Raw genomic sequence first — 25,905 nt, forward strand, 5'->3', positions numbered from 1 at the left:
AGCAAAGGACTAATAATTATGGCTGCACTCAATTACAGTTCCAAAGCCCCTGGTGCTGTGCATGCTGGATCATTAATATTATAGATTACACCTGTGCATTCCCTGCTATACAACAAAATATCAGCCATGAGAAAGATCTATAAAACCCACTGGCAATCCACTGGCTTGCCACAACTTCCTTTGTGACGAGTCCAATCACAAAGGAAGGAGGATATGGGAGGTACATGAGGTGAAGTGGAGGACATTTGGCAATTTATCTGCTACGTCATCATCAACAGTGGACCTGTGCCAACGATGAAGCGGTCGTGTAGCTCAAGCCAACAGTATGCAGCCTAAGAGGTAATATATATAGAGAGAGTATATACACAGCACAGAAAGTCATAAAAATCATAGAAAATAACACTGATGTGATGTGTGAACATAAATGAGCTGGTATTTAGCTTTGTTAAGGTTATTTAAGGTTTGTCTTCAGATGATTATATAATCTATATTTTTTTTGTCAGTGATTACAATGTGCCCTCCTTAATCCCACCAACAACACAATTAAATAAATGAAAAAAACCCAGACATTTTCCTGAAGAAGATGTTCCTGCACATCCCCTTTTAAAGGAGCATTCAGCAGCGTCAGTTTCAAGGAAAGGGAGAGGAGAGGAAGACATCTATTTCCTGCACGCAGCCTGCCATCTTGTGCTGACAGTGTGTATTACACAGTGTCTGGTAGCTTTTTTGTCTCAATAAAATGTGTATTTTCTGAATATAAAGATAATGTATAAACGTTATGTGTTATATGAAACACCTAAAATGACAAAAAAATGGAGATGGAGGGCTCTTCCACATCAGAGACCTGTTTTTAAAACATTTAACTAGAGTACATTGATGAGAGATACACTGTTCCACACTCGCACACAGTTCCACACATACGCTTGGAAGATGTCCAGTAAACCACAGTCTGATTTATAGTCAAGTCAAGTCAAAATTTATTTGTATAGCACATTTAAAACAACCACAGTTGACCAAAGTGCTGAACAGGCTTAAAATGTCAAATACATAAATATAAAACTAAATAACAAATAAGAATAAAAGAAAAACAATAAACATAATAAGAATAATAAAAGAATTGTGGCACAATAGAAGATGAAGTCAAGGTGTCAAGCTCAACTCCAATTGAATGCCAACAAGAAGAGGTGGGTCTTAAGCAGCGATTTAAAAGTTTTTAGGGTCTGAGCAGTTCTTATATGAATAGGTAAACCGTTCCAGAGATTAGGGGAAGCCACTGCAAAGGCTCGGTCACCTCTATTTTTGTGCCTGGATCTTGGAACATCCAAGAGCATCTGGTAAGGTCGACCTCAGTGCTCTAACTGGAGTATGATGATGTAAGAGTCTTGCTAGGTAAGATGGCGCCAGCCCATTTAAAACCTTAAAAACAAGCAATAAAATCTTAAAATAAATTAATCTCTGGGTTTGCTGGCAACCTCAACAGTGGTTATAAGGGAGGGAGGGAGTAATGTTCATTTGTAAAAAAGGTCAAAGTGTAGCCTATTAGTAACACTGTATATATATCTAAATAAGTTTTGAAACATAAACTGTGAGCTGGGAGGAATTTGGGGGATTTGGAGATCACTATACTGTCAATAACAAAAACAAGGAGTGTATCTTTCAGTATCAAATTTGAACTTTTTCTCTTTTTTCTATTGTTTTTTGCAACTTTTATATAAAAAATATATCTATATACTGTGTAGCCTAATATATAACATTTTTTATAATCTTTCAGAAGGGTCAAATGTTTTCAACTATTTCTTTGCAAAGGCTTTGTGTCAAGAAATTGAAATGGAGTTTTCTCATTGTGTTACACATGGTGTGAACTATGCCATAGCTTTCAGGGGGGCTCACTTTTTTTTTAATCAGGTGGGAAATTTTGGGTGAATTTGCAAGTAAGCTTCCTTGTTTTCTTTTGGCATATCTGTCTATCTATCTGAGAAATGAGTAATGGCGATTTGGAGTAATGCAGAGTATTGTAGATTAATGCGCACACTGTGGGACTAAGAAAGGTTTTTTCCTATTATCTTTAAGTTAAAGTGAGTTAAATTTATGATATTGTGTCGTCACGCTTCGATGGTGATGGCAAGAATCGCATGCATGCCAGTATCTTGATTAAAGTGAATTAGTGATGAATAATCCTCATGCATGAATCATACATCAATAATAGCCTAATTTTATGATGATGAAGATACAGAGAAATAGAAATGCATGGCAAAAAAAATATTTAATAATAATATTTTAGAGACCCCACCCCCTTCTCAAAAAAAAAAAAAAATCACAAATCATGTTTTCGGGGGAGCTCATGTCTTACTAAGATGAGCCAAGCTCACTCTGGCTCCCCCATAGGTCGCACCCTGGTGTTACACTGTGAAGAGACGAGTTCAACTTCTAGATTTACAATTTTCCCCGAGGCGCATGAAGGCAACAGGGGAGATGCGTTCACGGTCAGTTCAGACCTCAGACCTCGTTCGACGTCACTGCCACTTCCACCATGTTGGATCAGGAAGTGGGCAGAGTCGAAGCAGGAATGCCGAGCCGAGCTTAACGTTAACGACCGTCTTTACTCGATCGGTCGACCGTTTTTCACCTTTAACACTCAGGTTGCACACTGTGTCGCTTTCTAGCTGGTCGAGGTAGGCGCTTTTCTCCGGATTTGATCGGTTTTTGCAGCATCAGATATGACTTCTCTCGCGCAGAGGACCTCCGGCCTCGTCCAGCGGAGGACCGAGGCCATCCGCAGCGCCGCTGCCGACAAGGAGCGGGAGTCCGGCGGGGAGGAGGACGACGCGCGCCGCGGGGACGAGGAGGAAGACGACAAGGGGGACTCAAAGGAAACCAGACTCACACTGATGGAGGAAGTGTTGCTCTTGGGCCTCAAGGATCGAGAGGTGTGGGCTGTTTTTAATCCGTCCACTAGGTTAGCTTGTAACTCCGCTCAACGCTAACATCAGCTAACAGTTACGTTGCGTCACCAATCGTGTTTGCAAACGTCAACAAAGTTCGCTAATGTTTCCCAGATTTGCTTTGACTACAGCCACAGCTTCGAGGTTTTGATTTAGCGGGTAACGCTAGTCAAAATGTATGTCAAGCAGCTTGTATTCGCAATGCTACTATGTAATAATTATTTATAATCATTGCATTGTTGGTGTTGAAGTGGGGTAAATGGTAAACGATGAGCGGAATCTAACATTACTTAGCCGCATATCTTGCATTGATTTACCCTGGCAGTTTTCTTGACAGCTCACCAGTAGCGACGTCCCTCCTTTCCAACCTGAGAAAGGTTACCTACCACCCACCAACACGTCAGCATGGCGGGTTAACAAGCGCTGCACCTTAGCTGATATTTTTCCTCCTTCCTCCTCCTCCTCCTCCTCACAGGGCTACACGTCTTTCTGGAACGACTGTATTTCCTCCGGTCTTCGTGGGTGTATGCTGGTCGAGCTGGCCCTCAGGGGGAGGCTACAGCTGGAGGCCTGCGGCGTGAGGAGGAAAAGCTTGCTCTCAAGGAAGGTGAGATAGATGGTGATGTGTTCAGGTGTTCAGAGGGAAGAAAACAAAGATCCTGTGTTCAGGCTACCCTCGGAAAATGTTCTTGTTTAGTACAAGACACCCTTGTGAGCGAAATCATGCATTTCTGTATCGTACGAAGAATCTGAATCAACTATACTAGTCAAGCATGTTTATGCATACATGAACTCCGATTCAGTGGTTCTCAATGCACATAAACAAAATAACAACATAGTAATCTTCTGAAATATACACAAGAAATGCCTGTATACAGATTAATTATTTATTAAAGTAAATTTTATTTGTATAGCACATTTCATACACACAGGGGGCGATTTTACCGTTAGGCGATGTAGGCAAGTGCGTGGGGCCTCAAACAGCTAAACAGATTTATAATGATGTTTAGATATGAAAAATATTGAATTATGTTACTATTTTAACTCACTGTACCCTGAAATAACTTAGAAAAGGCCCTCAAAGCTCCTAATAAACCGTATACTTCAGAGGAAAACATGACATTACATGACAGATAAATGTTACTGGTTACGTTGCAGATTCAGATTTTACTCATAAAATATAACAAATAAAATATGATGAATTATTATTCATGAAACTATTCAGCATTATGTAAAATAGTTAGAATTAAAAGCTCCACCTTGAACAGACGTGAAGTAAATTTAAATACATTGTGCTGATGATGCCTCTCTTTCAATCTTCACTTTTAAGTAAAAATTTGAATGCAGAACTTTCACAGTATTCTTACTGTGTGGTAATAATAGTTTATAAAAAAAAAAAATTTTGAGTATATCTTCTACCACTGCCAATACCAACATTCCCAATTAGAGAAAGGGTGAAAATAAAGCAAGACGGCGTTTGCCTGGGGCCCCCAAATCACTAAATCCGCCCCCGCACACACAGTTAAGCTCAATGTGCTTTACAGTAAAACACAGAAAACGTTAAACAAATGAGATGGTAAACACACATAAAATACCCACACACACACACACACATATGTAAAATACAGTTTTTATAACCCCTGTCCTATTCCCACTACAGGATCGACAACATCAGGCTCACACACACCACACACACACTTTAGGGATCTCCTCACTAAACTTGTTTTATTGTGTGGAGGAGAGCACACAAGAGACTGCGTTGTGATTCCTGTTCACCCAGGATGTGAGTTTAGGTGTTACAGACGGAAACAGTCCTCCCTAGTTCAAACACATGTTTCCCTTTTTGTTTGCCAAGGTGATCTGCAAGTCAGATGCCCCGACGGGAGATGTGCTACTGGATGAGGCCTTGAAGCACATTAAAGAAACCCAGCCTCCAGAGACTGTTCAGAGCTGGATAGAGCTGCTCAGTGGTGAGATAAGCCTGCTGAGTTTGTTAACCAAAACCAGCAATAATCATTTGATAGTTTCACTTGTTGAACGTGTGGATGGCAGGTGTGTGTGTGTGTGTGTGTGTGTGTGTGTGTGTAGGGGCTATTTTTGCTCTTGTATCTGAGTTATCAGTATACCTTCATTGACTAATTGTTAAACTTATATTGCATCAAATGAGTATTTACCGTTTTAAAATTACCCATCATGAACAACTCTATTCAAAACTCTACACACGAGTAAATTCAGACAGTTGATGTGATTAAAATGACATTTACATACACAGTGCGGCTTTAATGTCCTAAAATGGATCTCTTGTTGTCCTTTAGGAGAGACCTGGAATCCCCTGAAGCTGCACTACCAGCTGAGAAACGTCAGAGAACGTCTGGCAAAAAACCTTGTTGAGAAAGGCGTTCTCACCACAGAGAAACAGAACTTCCTGCTTTTTGACATGACCACGCATCCGCTCACCAACAACACCATCAAACAGGTGAGGTACAGCGATGTTCAGTGACTCTTTGTTGTGTGATAAAGGTGATTCAGTTTAGTTTTCTTTGTATACGGTTCATAGTTAAAACATAACATCCTGTTTTGGGGTTAGCATTACAACAAGAATAATCATACTGTAACCGAGCAATGACTAAACCTCTTCCAGCAGTCTATGTCGTATAGCAAGGTCTGGTGTACTAGAAAAACGTTGCTCGCCTGCTTTGCAAAATACAACCATGCAGTTCTATCTCGTGGGGTTAATAAAACTCCTGCACGTTTAAGCTATCGTCTCTTTTAAGAAAAGATACTTAGAGAAGAGGCGGTAACAAGCTCTTGCAGTTTTGTTGGATTGTGTGATACAGAAATGTGTTTGAACCCATTTAAAATAAATATATCAATGAAATGCCAGTTTCGCTAATAATTTGTCAATGTTATTTTCGGGGGCTGCAGCTAATGATTATTTCCATTTCTCGATAATCTTTTGCTAAATAGTAATAATAGTAAAATAGTGAAAAAATGGCATTCACAGTTTTCTCAGAGCACATTGTGATGTCTTCAATTTGCTCGTTTTGTCTGACCAACAGTCCCAAACCTTCAGATATTCAATTTTCTTTCATATATGACAAAGAAAAACAGCAAATCGTCACTTTTGAGAAGCTTGAACCAAAGAATATTTGGCATTTCTTGCTTGAAAACTGATTGAAATGAATGATCAAAATAGATGCCTTTTAATTTTCTTTCAGTCAACTAATTGTTGCAGCTCTGGCTGAATGTACATGATGCTTAAATGTGATGCATATAATAGCCATAAAAACACATTTGTTAATATTTTTGCCTACAGCGCCTCGTCAAGAAGGTCCAGGACTCCGTTTTGGAGAAGTGGGTCAACGATCCTCACCGCATGGACAAGCGGATTCTGGCCCTGATCCTCCTGGCCCACTCATCCGACGTCCTCGAGAATGCCTTCGCCCCACTCCAAGACGACCAGTACGACCTGGGCATGAAGAGAGTCCACACCCTGCTAGAGCTGGAGCCGGAGAAAGAGAGCGCGAAGCCCAACGCCAATGAACTAATGTGGGCTGTGGTGGCCGCGTTCACTAAATGAAAACACCTGATTCGGTTGGACTGGAAGATCTGGCTACGGTCTGTTATTTAATTGGTTGAAGGACTTCACTCTAATAAGACAGACTTCACTCTAATGAGACAATCTATTTTGGTTGGGGAGCTTGTTTGTACATCTATTTCGGATGACATTTTGGCGGTAGTCCATATTAACCCAGTGCAATCTGATTGGTGGTGGGCTTCACCAAGTCACTTTTGGTTGGTTGGAATGGTCTCTAAAATGACAAATGACTGGCTGCTCTCACACAGCGAGGTAAGTTCTCTACCGCTGGGGAGCCGGACATACTTACGAAAAAAAACCATCGACACTACAAACAGACAGGCTTCTGTTATGTTAGATGACATCAATGAACAAAGCAGGTGGCAGCAGTAGTCATGGTGAATATGAAGATTTTGACTGGGGCCAAGTTTCCCTTCCACACACATCATCTCTCCGTTACTACAAGATCTGGCCAGAATCAAACCCTGGTCTCATCTCCATACACTCTCTCTCTCTCTCTCTCTCTCTCTCTCTCTCTCTCTCTCATGCATATGCAAGGATAAAAGGATAGCTAATCACACAGCTATCGATAGTCTCCTGCTTCCACCTGTTGGTTCCCGACTCGTGTTGGGAGTACATGCTGAGGGTCACTGTTAGAATAGACTGCCTGGATGTCTTCTGATTCGCTCTGTCTCCTCTCCTCTCTTTGAATCCTCCTTTCTTCCTCACTCCCATTTTTTTTGAGGAGGAAAGAGAGGACCCAAATAAACGCTCCTGCATCATCAAGCGTGAGCCGGGTAATTTGGCCCTTTTATAGACCTAAATGAAGAATTAAATCTTGAGTCTAGCAAAACTCTTTATGTTATTAGTTTCCTCTTTCTTGCAAACGGTCTCACCCTGTGAGCACAGAGTGAGACCAGTCTTCCATTTCTATTTATGTTGCTAATCGATGCTTGGGAGTAGCCTGCCATTTATCAACTATTTTGCACAGTCAATAGCCCTGTATGTAGGATGATATTTATAGGGATTTTTTTGTTTGTGAAGATGAGGTTAAAAATGATAAACCTTAGCAACCACAGTATAAATATCTCACATATTTTGTCTACAGCTATTTACTTCATGAATACTTAAAAATCATTCCTCTGGACATGTAGAAAAGCTTCTGCTCACGTTTTCCACGTGCGAGGCCCAGATGTAGGAAATACAGACGGTGATCTAATCTGCTCCGATTTGGATCTCTGTGATGAGCCTGCACAAGGTTTACAGTATGATCTTCAGCAGTTGCTTAGACTTTACAACCGGGCTGGGAAATTAGGTGAAGTTAGGCAAAAAGGCTAATTTCACTTCAGAAAATTTTAAAGGGTTGATTCACCCAAATCTTTTTTTTTTTTTTTTTTTTTTAAACACATTTTCTCAGACATACAGTTATTCATTCATTCATTAAGGGTTTGAGATATCTGCCTCTATAGTTATACAATGAGAGTGAAAGGAATTTCCTTTTAAGATGCTCATCAGCAGGAAAACACTCAGAAGGAACATTTCTTTCCAGTCAGTTTTCCAGTTACTCTAAATAATACACAGACCTCAGTGCAAATAGCTTTCATGAACAACATGAAGACTTATAATAACTGACAACAGCATGTTCTGTGGATTATATCACCAGAAGCAAATAGAGAGGTAAGTGAGAAAATGTTTTTTTTTTTGTTTGTTTGTTTGTTTGTTTTATTTTATTTGGGTGAACTGATCCTTTAAGTTTCCCTCTTGCAATATAATGTATCTCTCATTTTGTATGTCATGTCATCATTAAGTGTTATTTCCATGTTGTACTGTTTGATACATGCAGATGATGGGAGGGTTACTTGGGCCCCAGATGAATCCTTGTTAAAGAGTGAAACAGTTTGACAATGATGCAAATCTGTTGGAGAAAAAAAACGATCTCCAAATATGCTTTAGCGCAGGTCTGAGAAAACGTCTGTTTCAATGTGAACGAAATTATGGTTGTGAGCATCATTCTGGTCTGATCTACGTATGAAGTTACATCACCTATTGTTTCATGGCAGACGTAAAAAGTTATGTCCTTTTTCTACCTATAAACAAAAAACAAAACCTACAGGTATGAGGAACTGTCGAGATCTGTTTACAGCAAAGAGACCATGCATGCTATTGGTGGAGGGCTGGGGTACTTGTGGATTTAGCTAAAGAGGAAAGGCTTGTATGTAATTATTAGTCATTTTATGTGTACGATCTAATTGAACTCAATGAAAGGGATCTTCTCTCCTATCCTCTATAATTCTGTATGCTTTTGTATTACCACACAAAATAAAGTAAGGATCCTTTAAGTGCCTGAATTTAGAAATGTTTTCCTGTGGTGGTTTTTATTTCGTATTGTACAGTGTGTGTATATATATATATATGTATATATTAGTAGATTATATCCTAACAGCTACTCTTCCTGGGGTCCATAGAGGAAAAAGATTTACTACAATGTCATGCAAATCAAAAGTTTGAAATGAGAAAGTGTCCAAACTTGTATGCACGTACATGATACGCGTGCTTAAATATATATATATATGTATATATAAATGGAAGATAATTTATTTCATAGTTTGCTCTGATTAAACTTGCTGAATTATCCTCTAAATGCATCATACAAAAAATTTCATGTGCATCTTAGTCTGATAACTGTGTATTAGATTCATCTGATGGTGCTGAAATGAAACGATTTGGAAAATCGGTTAAATTTGTAAGCTGTTTATCAAGAGAAAATTCAAAACGTTTCCTTGTTTCTGCTTCTTTAACGTGAGGATTTTCTGTTTCTGCTTTTTTTTTTAACACGATAAACGTTTTGGACAAAATTTGCAATTTTAAGACATCACCTTGGGCCCTGGAAAGTTGAATTGCTGTTATCTGACATTTTATCAAGGAAATCAATGCATTAATTGGGAGAAAAAAATAACAACAGATAAATAGATATGAAAATTATTGTTAGTTGCGTCTGTTTTTTTCTTACCACCACTATGGTACATATGACCAGGCACAAGATTTCATGAATATGCGTCTTTTATTACCATCCCATGCAATGCTTCAAAAAGAAAGAAATTGGATAAGTAACCAAGTCTTAATTATTCCAAGTCTTCAATCAACATAAAAGCGATAGACTTATAGAGCAGTGTCTTTCATGCGTTAATGTCCACATACAGCATGTGTGTCCAGATCACACGTGACAAACAGCATTTTCTGACAGTTCACTTCCCTTCAGATGTTCCTCTTTGTTCGAGTCGCCCACAGCTCTGAATGCGTGAATCAACAGAATCTGAATTTCTCTGTAGAGCTCCAGTCAGCAGTCAGTCCAGTGACGGTTCATATTCAGCAGCTCCATCTGGTTGTTTTCACCAGCTTAGTGTACATCCAACTTGAGAGCCAAAACACAGCCACCAGTGATGAGTCCACAGCTGAGACTCTTCTGCTTTGCGTCTGATTGCCATCCGGCTATCCGATTCTTCTTCATGTATCTTGAAGTGACATCTCATTTGATTTTAGTAACGTTCTTGTAGTTTCTGATCAATATTTCCAGCAGTTTGTATCTCCAGTAAAGCTCGTCTCCAACTTGACGCAGCTCAAGTGCACAGAGATTCACAGTGGCAGCAAGATCTGAAGGGAAAAAAAACATTGGTTGAATATCCATGTTGCAATACACTTAAAGACAGCTGAAGCTAATTTAAAAACCAACCAAATTCAATCAAATCTTAGATACTCACCTTGGCCAGTCATTTTTTATTGAGCGATAACGTCTCTGCCTGTCCGGAGAAGAGAAGAAAAGCTCTATAGATTCAGTTTGTCTTTTCCCTCAGTGCTTATGTAGCGCTGTTATTGCGGTTTGACAAGAAGGAACTGGTTTGAACTATTGATAGCAGTGCAGCTTACATAGTCCCACTGGTTGATGATGTCACAGCACAGCTGAGGAATCCCCGTCGGTCACAGCCAAGTACCTCCCACCGCTAGGTACAGGACTCTGTTTACAGTAGTTATGGGCTCCCTTAATCAGTTGTATTACATAAAATGCTTACCATTTGTACACCTTGAAGAACACAACACACACCTGTGTTGTTTGTGCAAAGAGGTGTTTTTTTTTTTATTTAATCAACATTAACATGCTTTTGTGTGTAGACTAAAGGAGGAATTTACAGTAATATATCATGGACAGGTCATGTGACAATGTTAGAAGCAAACTGGTTTTCATGAGGTCACATGTCATGTTTACTTCCCTTTGTACACAAAGTAAACACAATGTCCAGCTGCAACGTCTCACATGGAGAAATGTTTCATCATCCAGACCATCTCATACAGACCACGCTGTCCCATAGATAGAGTCTGAATTTTGAGAACACTTACATAATCCCACCATAAAGATTTATTACGTTTTTCAGAGTATGATTTGAATGCACAACAACAGGAGCATCAGTGGCTGATGTTGTGTCCTTATGTCCTGATCATGATAAGATGTTTGGCTGAGGTTGTTTTTTTTCCAGAATGTACAGCACAGTCAGAACACAAATGTCATTTCACAGATCATATAAACAAAAACACCCGAAATTCCAAATAGCTACCATGTCATGTGATCACCAGAAGGTCTATTTTACATCAAAAACATGATATATTAACAGACATCTTACACATCATTGCTCTAGCAGACAAAAGCAGACAAAGCATCCAAAGCAGACAACCTTCATTCAACAACAAAGCAGCATTTATTCCACCAACACCACCTCTAATTAAATTACTCACACCAGAGTGGTGACCTAAATACAGCAGGAACTAAATAAAAGATTTGTAATGTGAAAGATAAATGTGCATTTAAGTTCCTTCGAACCCCGTGTGATTCGCCTTCTCAAAGTAGGCTAAACTGATAACACATGATGTGTCTTCATACTATGTGTGTAAAATCATAGACATGTCAAGGCTTGCCCTGCAGTTGTGATTCTCGCTCTGAAGTAAATGGGGAAGTACCATGGAAATTACAGCAGTCTGCAGTCAGGTGATCTGTGCTACTGCCGGCTGAGTTCATGCAATGTAAGAATGTTTGTGGACAGTAAAATGTGACAGAAAATTGCAGAAGAGACAGTAGGGGCTTTTTTAAATTAAAGAATAAGGAAAGAAGATACAGTAAAAACTGAAGGAAATGCAAATGAGTTTAACGTCAAGCACAATCTAGTTCATGCAGAGTGATCGTATGGTTGCAAAAGGCATGAGCCTCGCTGCTGATAATGATGTTGTAAAACTTTTTTTTCCCTCTAGGTTGTCTGTTAATTACCACATCCTGAAGGTAGTATATGAAGAAAGCGAAAGATAGAGAGAGGGTGTTTTCAATGTAAATGAACTATAAACACACTTATCAGAGTTACTGTACAGACAAAATGTTTAGTCAACTGATATTATGTGTGTCACCAAACTGCTTGTTGTTGTTGTTGACGACGTGAAAATGTCGTCCAACATGTTACTTGGAAGATAAAGAAATCCTGCCACTCCCAATCTATAAGTGCGACAGGGAACAAAGAAGTTGTAGTTTAACATTAACTATAACTAATGTTTGACTAAACACGGTTGACAGGTTGGTCTTAACTGTTCTACTCAAACTCCAGATGGTAGTGGATTGATTGTGTATATAAAACCATAAAGGACATAAATATCCTTAAGTTTATAAAGTTTATAAGTTTATCAAAAAAAAAGAATGTGTGCAGAATTGTTACCAATGAAGCTGTAGCAGAATTCGACTACTAGGTCAAAGGTCATAAATGAGTTGCTACTGACAATATATGTTATACCAAGAGTTAATTTTTGATCATATAAAAAGTGCTCTGTATTGAATCATGATATACTGGAGTTGAAGGCCATAGAAAATGCCACACAGGGTGGTTTCATTGATAAAGTGACAAAAAAGTATATATTTGAGTGTGTTTTCAGTGTTATAGTTTGTTAATTTAACATTATAAGGAGAGTTCTGACACATGAGCTCCAATGTTTCCAGCATTCCTTGAGTTAAATGGACATCTGCCTTACAAATGACAGACTCAAAGGTCATCCTCTAAAAATAGATGAATAAATACATAAAACCACGCTCAAGTTCACAAATAACTTCATTTAGATGAAAGGAAAAGGTCAGATTAGAAAAAAGGTCAGAACCTAACTCTGAGATCACTATTTAGTGTTTTATAATTTATAATATACCAGCTATGTAGTAGTACAGAATTTAAAATAAATGAATATAAACATAAATATATTATATCAGAGGTGGAAAGAAAGTACATTTACTCCAGCACTGTATTTAAGTACAATTTCGTGGTATTTGCACTTAAGTAATACTTGAGAACTACTTTATACTCGTACTTCTTATACTATACTTTTTACTCCACTACATTTATTTAATAATTACATAATTATAGTTACTTATTAGACTACTTAGATGTCTACTCTACATTTATATATAAGTAGCCTACTGCTTGCATGTGAATGCATTAATAATAATACTACTAATAATAATACTAATACTACTACTTCTGGTACATTACCTACAGTTTCTGGTAAAACCTCTGTACTTTCACATAAATTTAAAAAATTAAGGCAGGACTATTTTTTTTAGTGTGGTATTGCTACTTTTACTTAAGTAAAGGATCTGAATAGTTCATCCACCACTAAGCATAATCCATTATTATTACTGCAGTACTACCTGACTGGCCTGTACACACCTTTATTATTCACCAGATGGCAGCACATTCAAACTCAGCGTTACAGCTTGACAACTGTCTGCTACACATATCAATCCAATCTATCCTACATACTATCTATTTATAGATGGGTAACAAATTAAAGGAACAACTGGTTCAGGTCTGAATGCTCTACCCCTATAGTGAGGGGATCTGGTGGCTCTGTTATGCTGTGGGGGGCATTTTGCTGGTATGGTTCGTGTCCACTGGTCCCCTTAGAGGGAAGGGTCACTGCAAATCAATACAAAGTTGTTCTGAGTGATCACCTTTATCCTATGATGAAACATTTCTATCCTGATATCCTGAGTGGTCTCTTCCAGGATGACAATGCCCCTATTCACAGGGCAGGAGGGATCACTGAATGGTTTGATGAGTATGTCACCTATCCGTATCTATCTATAGTATAAAATCATGCAAAGAACTTTAAGAGGGTTTATGAAATTGTTTTTGATCATTTAAATGTCAAATTATTTCGGCTAATAGTCAGTTTTGTAGTTTGTGTATGTAACTGTTGCTCATTTGATTACACTGGGACAGCGACACTTTATTAAAGTCAACATTAATAAAGGACAATGACAAAGTGATGACATTAAATATACATTTCACATATTGTACACTGAAGGTAACATAATTTTAAGAAATATATTTAAAAAAAACATTCAAAAATATATAAAAATGTGTAAATTAAACATATAAACACAACAACAACAACAACAACAACAATAATAATAATAATAATAAAAGAAGAAGAAGGACAAAAAAAAGTCTGATACATGTGTAAGAATTGTATACAGGTGATATTAGAGCAAAAACAAACAAATAATTTGATCAAAAAATGAATTCATGACAGTCAACTGTAGAAAGTATTTTTATTGTTGTGTAATTTACATTTAGTAAATTTACATTTAGTTGTTGTTTGTTTTTTTCTCTCAACTTTATTGAAAACAGTCAAATTAAAAAGACAGTAACATGTATGAAAAGCAAAAAGAGGAAACAAAGTGCCTGGGAATTCAATTATGACATATGACAGTAAAATGAACTAAAAAAAACATTGGGTAAGGGGATTGTGCAAGAAGCTTTGCATTCAATAGAAATAAATAATACACAGGAGGATGATAAATAAATAAGTAAAGGTGCACAGATTAATAATCAAGTAACATTAGTCAATAATTTCATATGTTTTTAAATTGTTTGGGTCTTTGTTGCTTTTTTATTTTGCAGCTTGACTTGTACTTGAATTGTAATAGAGCTCAATTTGAATTAGAAATAAGGTAAAGTTTGTTTTTCTATTGGTCCGTTTCATTTTATGTATGTGGAATTTGCCAAACATTTATACAATAGTTGGATTAAAAAGCTAACATTCTTGTCCACTAGGTTATTTAAATAAATAATTTAGGATATCACCTCCATAAAGCGTGGCCATTTGAGCAGATTTTTTAGATAGGCATAATACAAGATGCACGTCAGATGACAGGTAACTGTGACGTCAGGAGTGCAGCCTCAGCATGTGCCCAGCCCACACTGTGGCTTTAAAAAGCAAGAAGAGAAAGTGTCAACTGTCAGTCAGTTAACAGACCTGTTGTAACTTCAGTCTCCTGCTGCGTCTGCTGCATTTCACAATTATGAAAAATCTACATTTCAAGGATTTCTTTTGGGTGAGTTTCCGTTTTTGTGTTTTGAATTTTTTGTGGTGTGTGTTCATTATTACTTTTAACATAGACTTTTGGTTGAAAAAAAGTGAAGCATGTCAGTAAACCCAGCCATGCAGAGGGCATATTAGCAAAGTAACTTCACTGAATTTAACAGCAGTTTCTCTTTTGCTTTTAGTTTTGCAATGAAAATGTGAACATTTGTGGTTCTCGTAAAATAAGCTACACTTGAAAGCCATCGGTAGTAAAGTTATGAAGAAAGTAATTTGTTTACATATTCCGATATAATTGAATTAGCACGGCAAGTATGTAGCCTCTTATCTTTTATACGGATAAGAGTCAATAACCCACTGATTTCAACATGCACATGGTTTGGATGATTACAGGCTGTTACCCTCAGCTTATCTAAATTATGGAGAGGTGCAGTTCAAAACACCAATTTCTTCACTCTTAGTCAATACATACTGAGGTTAAAGTGTTTATTTATGTCTGTGTTCACTGTTGTCTTGGGAACTTCATTGTGTGAAGTTAGAGTAAAGCGAGTTTAGACAGTCTGCCAGTCTTACAGTAAAGGATTGGGTGTTTTCTGCCTGTCCAGGTACAGAATCTGTTTTGAGGCAATAATATTTGTGTAACGTAATATAATATATATTTATTAACTAGACATACAATCTAAACAAATCTGATGAACAGAATGAAACATTTTCCATCTTATCGACAGAACTCTGACCTGACCTGCACATCAGGTTATGACGCCATCATCCAGTATCTCAATGATGGCAAGAGAACCTGTAAGGAGATGGAGGACTTCATGAAAGCCAGGTAATGAGGTGCTTAAAATATATGATGTCATGATCTATGTGTGTAATAATGCACAAATATCTCCATGTAAATTGTGGTCTAGCCCAGACCAGCGAGATTGTAATCTAGCTCCTAATTACCGGTCAGTTGTGCCAGTTGGAGCACTAGACTGGTTGCCATCATGCAATAATAGGCAACAAGATAGATAAGCACTAGGGGTGTGGTCGAGTACAAATACATTATTCGGCAAAGCACAAATAGTGGGGTTTCTTTCACGAACATTTGTTTCATACAAATATTTTAAAAATGATTTGTTTTCGGGAAGAAAAAAAAAACCCATGTCAAATACCAGCACGCAGGTCGGTTAAATCGCTATCTGAGTCTCTCCTCTGTTCCGCTCTTACGCCTATCAGCAGGTCTCAACAACGGGAGTCACATCCACCTGCTACATGACGCACGTTTCCTAATTTGGACATCACTCCCAGAGTCGGGGGTGTTCCCAAGAGATAAAGCTGAGCTACTGGCTTTCCATAACCTGTTGTTCCCCTTCTCCTTTCCAGAAAGTTAGGTTGTAAAAAATAGGAAATAAATGGAAAGTGCAAATCGATAATCACTTTGAAGTTCCTCCTTATACATTACACGGTGTGCTGTCTCTGTGTTATGGGTGTATAGATAAGTAGAGGTCTGTCTGCAATGAGGCAATGAGTAAAGTTTTAGCTCAGTAGTCAGCGCAGTCGTCTATGATCTTGGAGACTCCAGTTCAAGACCCAGTGTGGGGACCTCCTTTGTAAGGTAGTTTATTCATGAACACTTATTGTTCACACTTGTTGTTCATAACACTTTTCTAAAATTAAAAGCGTAATAAAAACAAAAACAGGATTTTTAAGCCTCTTTCCACTTTTATTTGAATACAAATACACATAATTTTGCTGCCTCAACAAATATAGATACACATACAAATACTGGGCTCTCTGCACATCCCTAATAAGCACGATATAAGCTGCAATGACTATCGATCAACAAAAAATTAATCTGCAACTATTTTGATTAGCAATGAATCATTTCAGTCATATTTCAAGTAAATATACCAAAGATTCTCTGGCTCCAGCTTCTTAAATGCGAGAATTTACTGTTTTTCTTCTACATATATAACAGTCAATTGAATATCCTAAGACTCCGACTGTTTGTTGGACAAAACAGGCAAATAGAAGCTCACTGTAGACTCTAAGAAATGGTAAATGGCATTTTTTCTATATTTCTTTAACATTTTGTGGCACAAACAAAGATTCCATTAATCAAGAAAGTAATCGGCAGATCAGTTGATAGTGAAAATAACTTTGGGTTGCAGCCTTACATAAGTTTGGGATAAAAAAGAGGAACATGAACTGTAGACTGTAGAGTCATTTTTTGAGGAACTGATGAAGTTTATTGATGAGAAGACAAAAACTTTGTTGTGGAAGTGGACATGAAAAGATCAGAAACAGAAGGATTAAACATCTCTTTGCAAGGTTGAAGCTGCTCAGGAGTGTACACTCAGATGCTCAAGAAGGTGAACTAGGTGCAATAAGGTCAAAACTGAGAGAAGGATCAACATGAGAAATACATAATTGATGACAAAAGTCTTTTTCTTGTGTTTGTTCTGCAAACCTCATGCAAAATAGCATTAATGGCATCATTTGCAAGAATTAGTTTCCAATCTGTGAATGCTGTGGTAGAGAAAGCTGCTGTAATAACCATATTAAACGCCAGAAAGGTAATCCCCCAAACAGACACCAGAATAGTAGTTGCTTACAAGAACTGATGTTTGTCCAATATGAAGTGAATAGCTGGACTTGAATATACAGCAAATTAAGTTAATGTAACATTCTTATCTGTTACACTTAGAGCAGGAACAGAAAACTGTTTCTACTGCCCACAGCGCTGTAGCTCTAAACCTTTCATAACAAATCACTTATGATGAAGCATCAGCAAGATGGACTTTACAATACAGACACTTATAAAGTTTGACATTTTAATTCCTTCTTCCTCATATAATAAGTAATCTGTCCTCTCTGCCTCTCTCTGTCATGTACCTGCACGAGTCCAGTTGGCAGTCAGTGATTCAGTGAAACAGGGCCATTGTGGTGGCATAATAAAACAAACAACTGTTGATAAAGCAAAGGAGGAAATGGAATAATACCTCAACTGGAAATTCCCTTATGTAAGAATGGCAAGCGATTTTGTAAAACTATACTGATTTGCAAAATATCAGCAGTCACACTTACTTTATAAACAACGGTGTCGATATGCAAACATGAAATTAAAATGCATAATCATAATATGATATCCTCATTGATGGACTTCATTTAGAAATGCATGCAGTCATTTGTACTAGATAGTATGCACAATGCACATGCAGCTACACAGAGAGCCCTTGTTGTGTATGAACACTTATTGTTCACACTTGTTGTTCATAACAACATGATTGTCATGTTTAATGGTTTGTGGGTTTCCTGATCGTTTATACTTAGCTCTAGCTATCTGTCTTTTTCCATATTCAGTACTGTGCAAAAAGCATGTCTGACAAAATGCTGTAAAGTGAGGATGCTTTTAAAAATAATGTTCAGTAATCAGAAAAAACAACATCGAATCAATCACACTTTGCCTTTAAAACAGCACCAGTTCTCCTCGGCAAACTTGCACACAGTTTTTCAAGGTACTTGGCAGGTTGGTTGTTCCTATATCTTGGAGAAGTTCTTCTGTGGATTTAAGCGTCTCGGCTGCTTCCATCTTTTCATGTAATCCCAGACTGACTCCATGATGTAGAGATCAGGGCTCTGTGGGGGCCGTACCATCTGTTGCAGGACTCCTTTTTCTTCTTGTCAAGATGGTTCTTTATGACTCCGGCTGTATGTTTGGGGTCATTGTCATGCTGCAGGGTAAATTTGGGACCAATCAGATGCCTCCCTGATGGTACTGCATTATGGATAAGAATCTAAACATCTAAAGTGCCTAAAACCTTTGCACAGTACTGCATGTATTTGCCCTTTTGATTTTCAACTGACATCTATCAAGCCATTAGGATGTTACTGATATATCATACTGTATTATACAGTCAAATCACTTTGAGAGATGACAAAGGGTCATTGTCAGTCAGTCTAGACTAGGAGCACTTCTGTTTGACGTCTGTTTTTCCAAAACCATTTTTATATTTCTTTTGTATTTTGGAGCAAAACATGATTTTCATGTTAAGGTTTTAGAAGGACTATCAGTCTTGTCCTGTCTTTGTTCTCATCTGTTACACTAACTGATAATTTCATATGGGTAGTAATGATGGTAATTTCTCAAAAATTGTTCTCTTTCATTGATTGTATGGCTACAACTGATGACTACTTTCATTATTGATTAATGTTGATAGTTTTTTCAATTAATCCATTGGTTGTTAGGGTCTATAAAATGTCAGAAAATGGTGAAAAATGTCAATCATTGTTTCCCAAAACCCAATACGCAACCTCAAAGGTCTTGTTTCAGTTTGCTATCATAGAGGACTAAAGAAACCAGAAAATATTCACATTTAAGAAGCTGGAAGCAGAGAATTTTTGTATTTTCTCTGAAAATATGCCTCAAAATGATTAATCGATCATCAAAACAGTTTACGTTTAATTATCAGCCAATGGACTAATGGTTGCAGCTCTAATTCTTTGTATGAATGCTTGTATTCTGAACTCAGTTTTGTTTTTGTTTTGTTTTTTCTTTCAGGGCATCAATTGAAGAGAAGTATGCCAAAGATCTCCTTGGTTTGTCCAAGAAGGTGTGTGGACACAATGAGATGAAGTAAGCACCCTCATTGTTGAGATGCTGTTATTTGAGATTTAGTTACAGTGAGCCTCAGATAACAAAATGAATGAGTCTGTCTCTGCAGAACTAGTCTAGTATTTATTAGTTTGGATTTATGGGCAATGCAGAAGAGAAGATGCGTGAGCCTGCTCTGTGGTTCTCAGCGAAAATGTTGAAATATTCTAATCAGCATATGCTGTGGAAATACTCTACCTCATTACAACATAGATTATGAACTATTACACCATATGTATATTTCAGGAAATCTTGTTGTTCTCTGTTTTAGAGAGATAAAATATAGAAAAAATGTTTAAAAAAATGCATCATAATGTGACTCAAACAATGGTTGTATCATTTTACAGACTGTTGCATCTAAAGAAAGTAATCTCAGTTGATAAGATTTGATATGTTGGAGTAGACATGTTGTTTCTGTATCAGCAAGTCTAGTTCCCATTCTGTGCATGGTCACATGATCAGTGTAGCTTCATTTCTGCAGTTTCTGTTTGAAGATGTTAAGGTTTGGAAGAGGAAGGAAGACTAAGCGGGGGAGGGTGAGGCAGGGAATATTATTTACTTAGTTGGTTATTAATAATCCTTTCCATTAAAGATGCCTCGTTGAGTTTTCTTGTAAACAAACAAAAGTTACTGTTTATATTCAGTGATTCTTGTGTGAGTCAGTGGGGTCCAACTAATGTGTTAATATGTTACTAATTTCCTTCCTCATAAAACATTTACAGAGGAGATCATAAAACTGTTTGAAATCGTTCACATTGGATATATCCATGTTTGCTTCATTGCAGTCTTCTTGTTGGCACATTACCACCATCAACTGTCACAACATGTCAAAAATGCACAATACAAACAAACAGGAAACCCTACTCATAAAAACATTGCTACAAAAAATTATCCACAAGGTGCCTTTAATGTCCTCAATGTGTGCTGTGCAGTGGATAATAAAAGGACTTGTAGATTCATTGTGTAATGTGTGAAATCCTTCTGTAATATGCTTTTCTTTTGTTTTTTAAGCACGTTAAAAAGATCCCTGGACATGTTCAAATTACGTAAGTGCTTAACGTTTTTAAGTCTTGAAAGTGCCTGTCATCCACCATTGTTTACTTGTCTTTCTCAGTACATGTTTTCTGTGTTGGCAAGAACTGTAGTTGTGTTTTTACCCCGCAGAGACTGAACATGTGAGTCTGTCACACTTACAACTGGCACAGAGCATGAGAGAGGAGGCCAAGAAACTGGAGGAATTCAGAGAAAAACAAAGAGAAGCGAAGAAAAAGGTTGTTAGTTTCATCAGCGCTTTGGTGCACCAAGGTGACAGTCTAGTCAACACATATGCAGACGGTGACTAGATGTTGTTGTTGTCATTTCAGATAGACCAACATATGGACGCTCTCCACAAACACAAGTCTTCACATTACAAGAAGACAGTGGATGTAAGTAAAAATTTAAATATATTTGAATGTCACCCAGAGTTAATTATTACAGGCTCAACATGAAATAAATTTTTGCAGTGTCACACCCAGACTATCCCTCAAGATATTTTCTTGGTTTCTTTTCCTTGTAATGTGTTGGTCTGATTAGCATGTGGACTTTCAGTCACGTGCAGAACACACGTGTTGACTGACCTGTCAAATTTAAAGACAAAGTGTGTTATCTGCATTAACATAACATAAACATCAAAAAGTGATATTACCGAGCTTGTTCTTTTAACTGGTGTCATGCACTCTCTAAGGTAAATGAAAACCAGAAGTATTGAGAGAAAGTGATGCCACCAGATAGTACTTTTATGATTGTTGCCATCGGAGTTTCAGGTGTGTTGTGAAAGCAGTGAAAAAAGCCATTCTTATCTCTTCTCTGTTCTTCCTCTTTGGTGGGGGAAGTTCTGTTGACCAGTCTGGGAAGTGAACTGCAGGCCATCATTGATCATGAAAACTAATGCCAAAAAGAGAAGTGTTTCTCATGCACTTTTCCCTAATGAAAATAAGTCAGCAGCAACAGAAATTATTTCAGGAGATACAGGCTGACCTGAAATAGAGAACAATATAAATCTGCTGAAATCTGATGGTAACTGCTGTCCCCAGTCAAAGAAGACATATGACCAGAAGTGCCGAGATAAAGAAGAAGCAGATCAGAACGTGAACCGAAACACCAACACCAACAACACCAAGCACATGGAGAAGGTACAGTTGCAACAGTGAGCCTCTGCACTGATGGCAGATTAGTGTGTTATCCTCCATCTTTGGTCTGGCACAGGGTTTGATCTGAATTGTGCAGCTTTTCAATGAGCAAATATGAGACCAAATCAGTGAACATGACAGCATCAGAAAGCTTATTTTCACATTGGATGTGCTGTGAATGTGCCAGTTTTTCCACCGCATAGTTCATCAGTGTGGAAGAAAATGTGAACTTCTCAGTTCCACTGCATTGTATTTGACTCCGATACAGATACGGCCACTGTTAAAACATTAGTGTTTGCATAATAAATTTACAATTGCGTCAGATTTCCTCCATCTACTGTGCGTGTATCAGCTTACTTATCTCCGAGAGGCATCACATTGACGCTGACACCGCATGATTTCCTCATGGGCAATCATTTCTGTATTTGTTCCATGTTATATTGTCTTAGCCATACACCCACTACTGATGGCTTCATATGTTCTTTCTTCATCTTCCTTCAGCTCTACTCAAAAGCGCAACAAGCCAAGCAGAATGCAGAAGAAGCAGGTAAAAAAAAAAAAAGTGCCAGGGGGCTCTTGTAGATTCTGACATACACAACTATGCTGATTTGAATATGGCTTTAGTGTTGATAAACCACATAAGTGACAGCAGTGTTTAGCACAGTTTTGTAGGAAGTACTTGTATATCTAGTGTATTGGTGTGTATTTAAAGCAATTATAAACAATATTTCAATATTGACAATACATGACTAACTCTATGTGAAAGAAGTGACTCATAGTGATGAAGTCACAGATAATTATCACCAGACTCTGCTGTTTTAGTTCAGCATCATTTTCTGTGTCTGCCCTGCACCACACGGCAGACAGCAGAAAGTTAGCGGCTAGCAGTGGAGAATTAAGCAGTTAAAGGGGGCAGATATTTCCCTCAGGAGTTGGAGGAGCTAAAAGGAGAGGGAATGTTGGCCTTACATTTGTCAGGTGGCAAGACATGACTCAAAATAATAGCTAATGTTCCTTTGTATCAGCTGGATGTATAGATAGGCAACTGTATGTACTGGAACAAGAACTCCTCACCCCCAGAACTCAAAGTGGATCATGATTGGGATAATTTGAACTCAAATTGAATCAGTTTTTAAAGATGGATCGGTCATGTAGTCGTGAGTGATCTGGTGTTTGTTGTTTTACTTGTATTGTTAGTATATTGTTGGTGTTTTGTGCTGTTTTGTATGTATTTTATGTACTTTAAAGGCCCATCTACAGACGGGCATTGCAAACTAACTTAGACTATAAATACTGTAGCATATGCCATTAGTTACGTGTCCCTATACAAATAAAACCATTAAATAAATAATATGTAATTATTGCAGGTTTAAATACTGTGTTTGATTTTCAGACAGGATATACCAGCAGAATGTGACCTCGCTGGGGAAGGTCACAGATGAATGGCTGAAGGAGCATGTCAAGGCCTGCGAGGTAAGACTCTCAAAGACTCAAGGTTGACAAAATGGGGATATAGCACACGCATCATGTAAACGAGCCGAATGTTTCCTCCACAGATGTTTGAAAAACAGGCAATGGAGCGGATCAACTTTCTGAGAAACACAGTCTGGACTCACCTCAACTTGCTATCCCAGCAGTGTGTGACCAGTGATGAGGTAAGGCCCAGTTACTAAAGTCAGCAAACTAAGAAAAAACTTTTTTATTATTATAAGAATCTTACTTTTATAAGCTTTATCAGACAAAATCTCCAAGTGTATCAATAAAAACAAGACTTACTTGGACTCTGACCTCATTTTTACTTCCCCTGTTTGTGTGTGTGCGCAGTTGTATGAGGAAGTGAGGAAATCGCTGGAACAGTGCGATGTCCAGGAAGATATTGAACACTTTGTGAACCTCAGACGGACTGGCGACAAACCACCAGGTATGAATGCAGGAATACTATGTCATTAACAATAAATCAGTGCTGGAACAGTGCTAAGAACACACCCAAATGAAGGTTGTTATCAGACCACAGAAAAGGGTGCAGTGTTCAATCTAAATACCTTTTGCAGTTGCCAGTATGAGAACAGTGTCAGCCTTCCTCTCTAACAGCTCCAGTAATGTACGAGAACTTCTACAGTGGTCAGAGGCCTCCATCTGGAGCGCCACCCCCCCGACTGCCTCCACCAGTCATCAGGTAAACATGTCTATCCATCTATTTGTTCATTTCCATTTGCATTGTTCTTTATTGTTTACCTTGTTTTGTGAATTTGCAGGAGAGGGCCATTACCTGATCCAAAGCACAACAGCAGGGGTATGTCTTTTATTTACTCTCTTTAATTTACATGTCAGTCTTCTGGCATTGTGTATGAAAGAGGTATTTTTAGCAATGGCACCAAAGCTTGTGGCTTTACTATGAACTACACGCTTCTGCTTTGTCATACTTAAAGATTCCCTCCAGACATGTTTTAAGAAGTTTATAAAGTACTTCTTCTTCTTCACGGTAAAGTCCATCCTTAGTGTGCATGTACTGCAGCTGCAAGTTTCCACATCACACAAGTTGAATATTGGACCAGGATTGGCACCGGACTAGTTGTGATGTCACAAATCATGCTCAGACCTGCCCCTTAAAATCTGATTTTAAATGAGCTCAGAGAAGCTTTCCACTTTCAGCAGATGAAGTGTGAAAACAGCCTTCTAGTGTCAAACTCTGCACATACATCATTCTGCACAGTGAAACATTCAACTGCACTGTAGGAACAAGAAGCATTTTTGAGTGGAGGGGGACTTTAAACACCACATCATTTTGACCTTTTGATCTTTGTTTGGTTGCAGAAGACACAATCTACTCAACAGTGCAAGACGCAGGGTACAGTGTTGTTCAATACTAACACACAGATCTGCCGGAGGAGTCATTGTAGATCCTATGCAGCGCTGGGGCTTTGTGATGGACACGAAGGTTACACATGTCTCATCACTTCCTCTTTTATGATTTCCTGTAAAGATAAGGTCTTACCAGATGGAAATGCAGTGTCATATATATGTGTATATATATATTTTTAGCGAGGTTTGTAGCATTTTGAAAGTATCACTGTGTTATAAACAGTTCAGTAAACATCATTGTTTTTATTTTTAAGTCCTTGTGTCTATTCTTAAAATCAAAACAGGCTAAAATGAGAAGTTTTGCTCAGTATTTTGAAGAAAATTACATTCTGTACAACGATACAGAAGCTGATTACACAAGTAAACACATAAAATCAGCTAATTATTATGTAAACTTAAGAAGAGCCTCTTTATTACCCACACATTAATGTGCAACACTATATTCTGCATCATTGCATCCTAATTTATCTTCAGTTCTGTATTTATTTCTGTGGATCTGCACTTTTTAAAAAAGTGTTGAACAGACATTCACAAAATAGCATAAAGTGTCATCTGTTGTTTTCAACTTGTTTTCATTTCCTCTTAGATGTGAGCGTAGCCTGTCAGATGACTGCTATTTTGGGATTGGAAGCTAAATGCTCACTGTTATTTATCTACAGTATGCAATATATGAATAACAAACCCTACATCCTAACATTTGACAGTCTTATTGTTGGCTTTATGTGCTTCATTGTTGGAATATTTGCACATTTACTTTGCTTTATTTATGTTAAGAACACATCATTTGTAAGAAGAAAATGCTACAACCTGTTTGAAACTGTAGGAGGGATTAATTGGCATCTCACTGTGCAATTAACCCGGTGTTGGTTTTGTATCAATAAAATTATTGTTCTTCACAGCACTTGAAGTCTGAAAGTTTCTCTATTCTGAGTTTGTCTTCTTATTTCCATGATCACTCCTAGCAGGTGACAGATTTGATTATTTTCATTACTGACCTGGGCGTGGTGTGTGATACTGGATTAAGGTCCACACATTTTAGCTGCACCCCTGACTTGCTCCATCTACAGACTTAGTACTTGGTTTAAATCTTACTTTTCTGTGTCCAATATGCCTGATCCCTGTTAACTTACTGTGAACTATGTAATTGCATCAGTTGGCAATGCTTTATTTCACAAGTCCCTTAATTCTATACTGATTGCCTGGAAATTAGTTAATTTTTAGGGCATTTTGCAAAAAGGCCTGGTGCAATTTGGTACAAATTGTAAGACAAATGGACAGAAGTTGGTTAAGTTGGTAAGTACTCACTCAATT

The 25,905-nt window shown here is 37.8% G+C and overlaps 2 protein-coding genes and 1 long non-coding RNA gene across 3 annotated transcripts; 2 read left to right on the forward strand and 1 right to left on the reverse strand.

Annotated features, from left to right (window-relative positions):
* Positions 1-2,505: 2,505 nt before the first annotated feature.
* On the forward strand, positions 2,506-7,902 carry LOC137170520 (Golgi phosphoprotein 3-like). The gene is made up of 5 exons (XM_067573960.1): positions 2,506-2,927; positions 3,418-3,549; positions 4,798-4,912; positions 5,258-5,418; positions 6,259-7,902. The coding sequence occupies exons 1-5, from the start codon at positions 2,718-2,720 to the stop codon at positions 6,520-6,522; spliced, it is 882 nt and encodes a 293-aa protein (XP_067430061.1). The 5' UTR covers positions 2,506-2,717; the 3' UTR covers positions 6,523-7,902.
* Positions 7,903-9,254: 1,352 nt separating this feature from the next.
* On the reverse strand, positions 9,255-11,589 carry LOC137170521 (uncharacterized). Its single transcript, XR_010924624.1, has 2 exons — positions 10,278-11,589; positions 9,255-10,170 (listed from the first exon to the last, which is right to left on the reverse strand). It is a non-coding gene; the product is annotated as an uncharacterized lncRNA (long non-coding RNA).
* Positions 11,590-14,821: 3,232 nt separating this feature from the next.
* pstpip2 (proline-serine-threonine phosphatase interacting protein 2) lies at positions 14,822-25,495 on the forward strand. Its single transcript, XM_067574706.1, has 14 exons — positions 14,822-14,935; positions 15,651-15,751; positions 19,469-19,543; positions 20,573-20,607; positions 20,726-20,832; positions 20,926-20,988; positions 21,637-21,735; positions 22,234-22,279; positions 23,126-23,205; positions 23,289-23,387; positions 23,557-23,653; positions 23,824-23,908; positions 23,988-24,025; positions 24,547-25,495. The coding sequence occupies exons 1-14, from the start codon at positions 14,903-14,905 to the stop codon at positions 24,600-24,602; spliced, it is 1,014 nt and encodes a 337-aa protein (XP_067430807.1). The 5' UTR covers positions 14,822-14,902; the 3' UTR covers positions 24,603-25,495.
* The last annotated feature ends 410 nt before the right edge of the window (positions 25,496-25,905 follow it).

The sequence above is a fragment of the Thunnus thynnus genome, chromosome 19 (genome assembly GCF_963924715.1).
Source record: "Thunnus thynnus chromosome 19, fThuThy2.1, whole genome shotgun sequence".
In the NCBI taxonomy this organism is placed as follows: domain Eukaryota; kingdom Metazoa; phylum Chordata; class Actinopteri; order Scombriformes; family Scombridae; genus Thunnus; species Thunnus thynnus.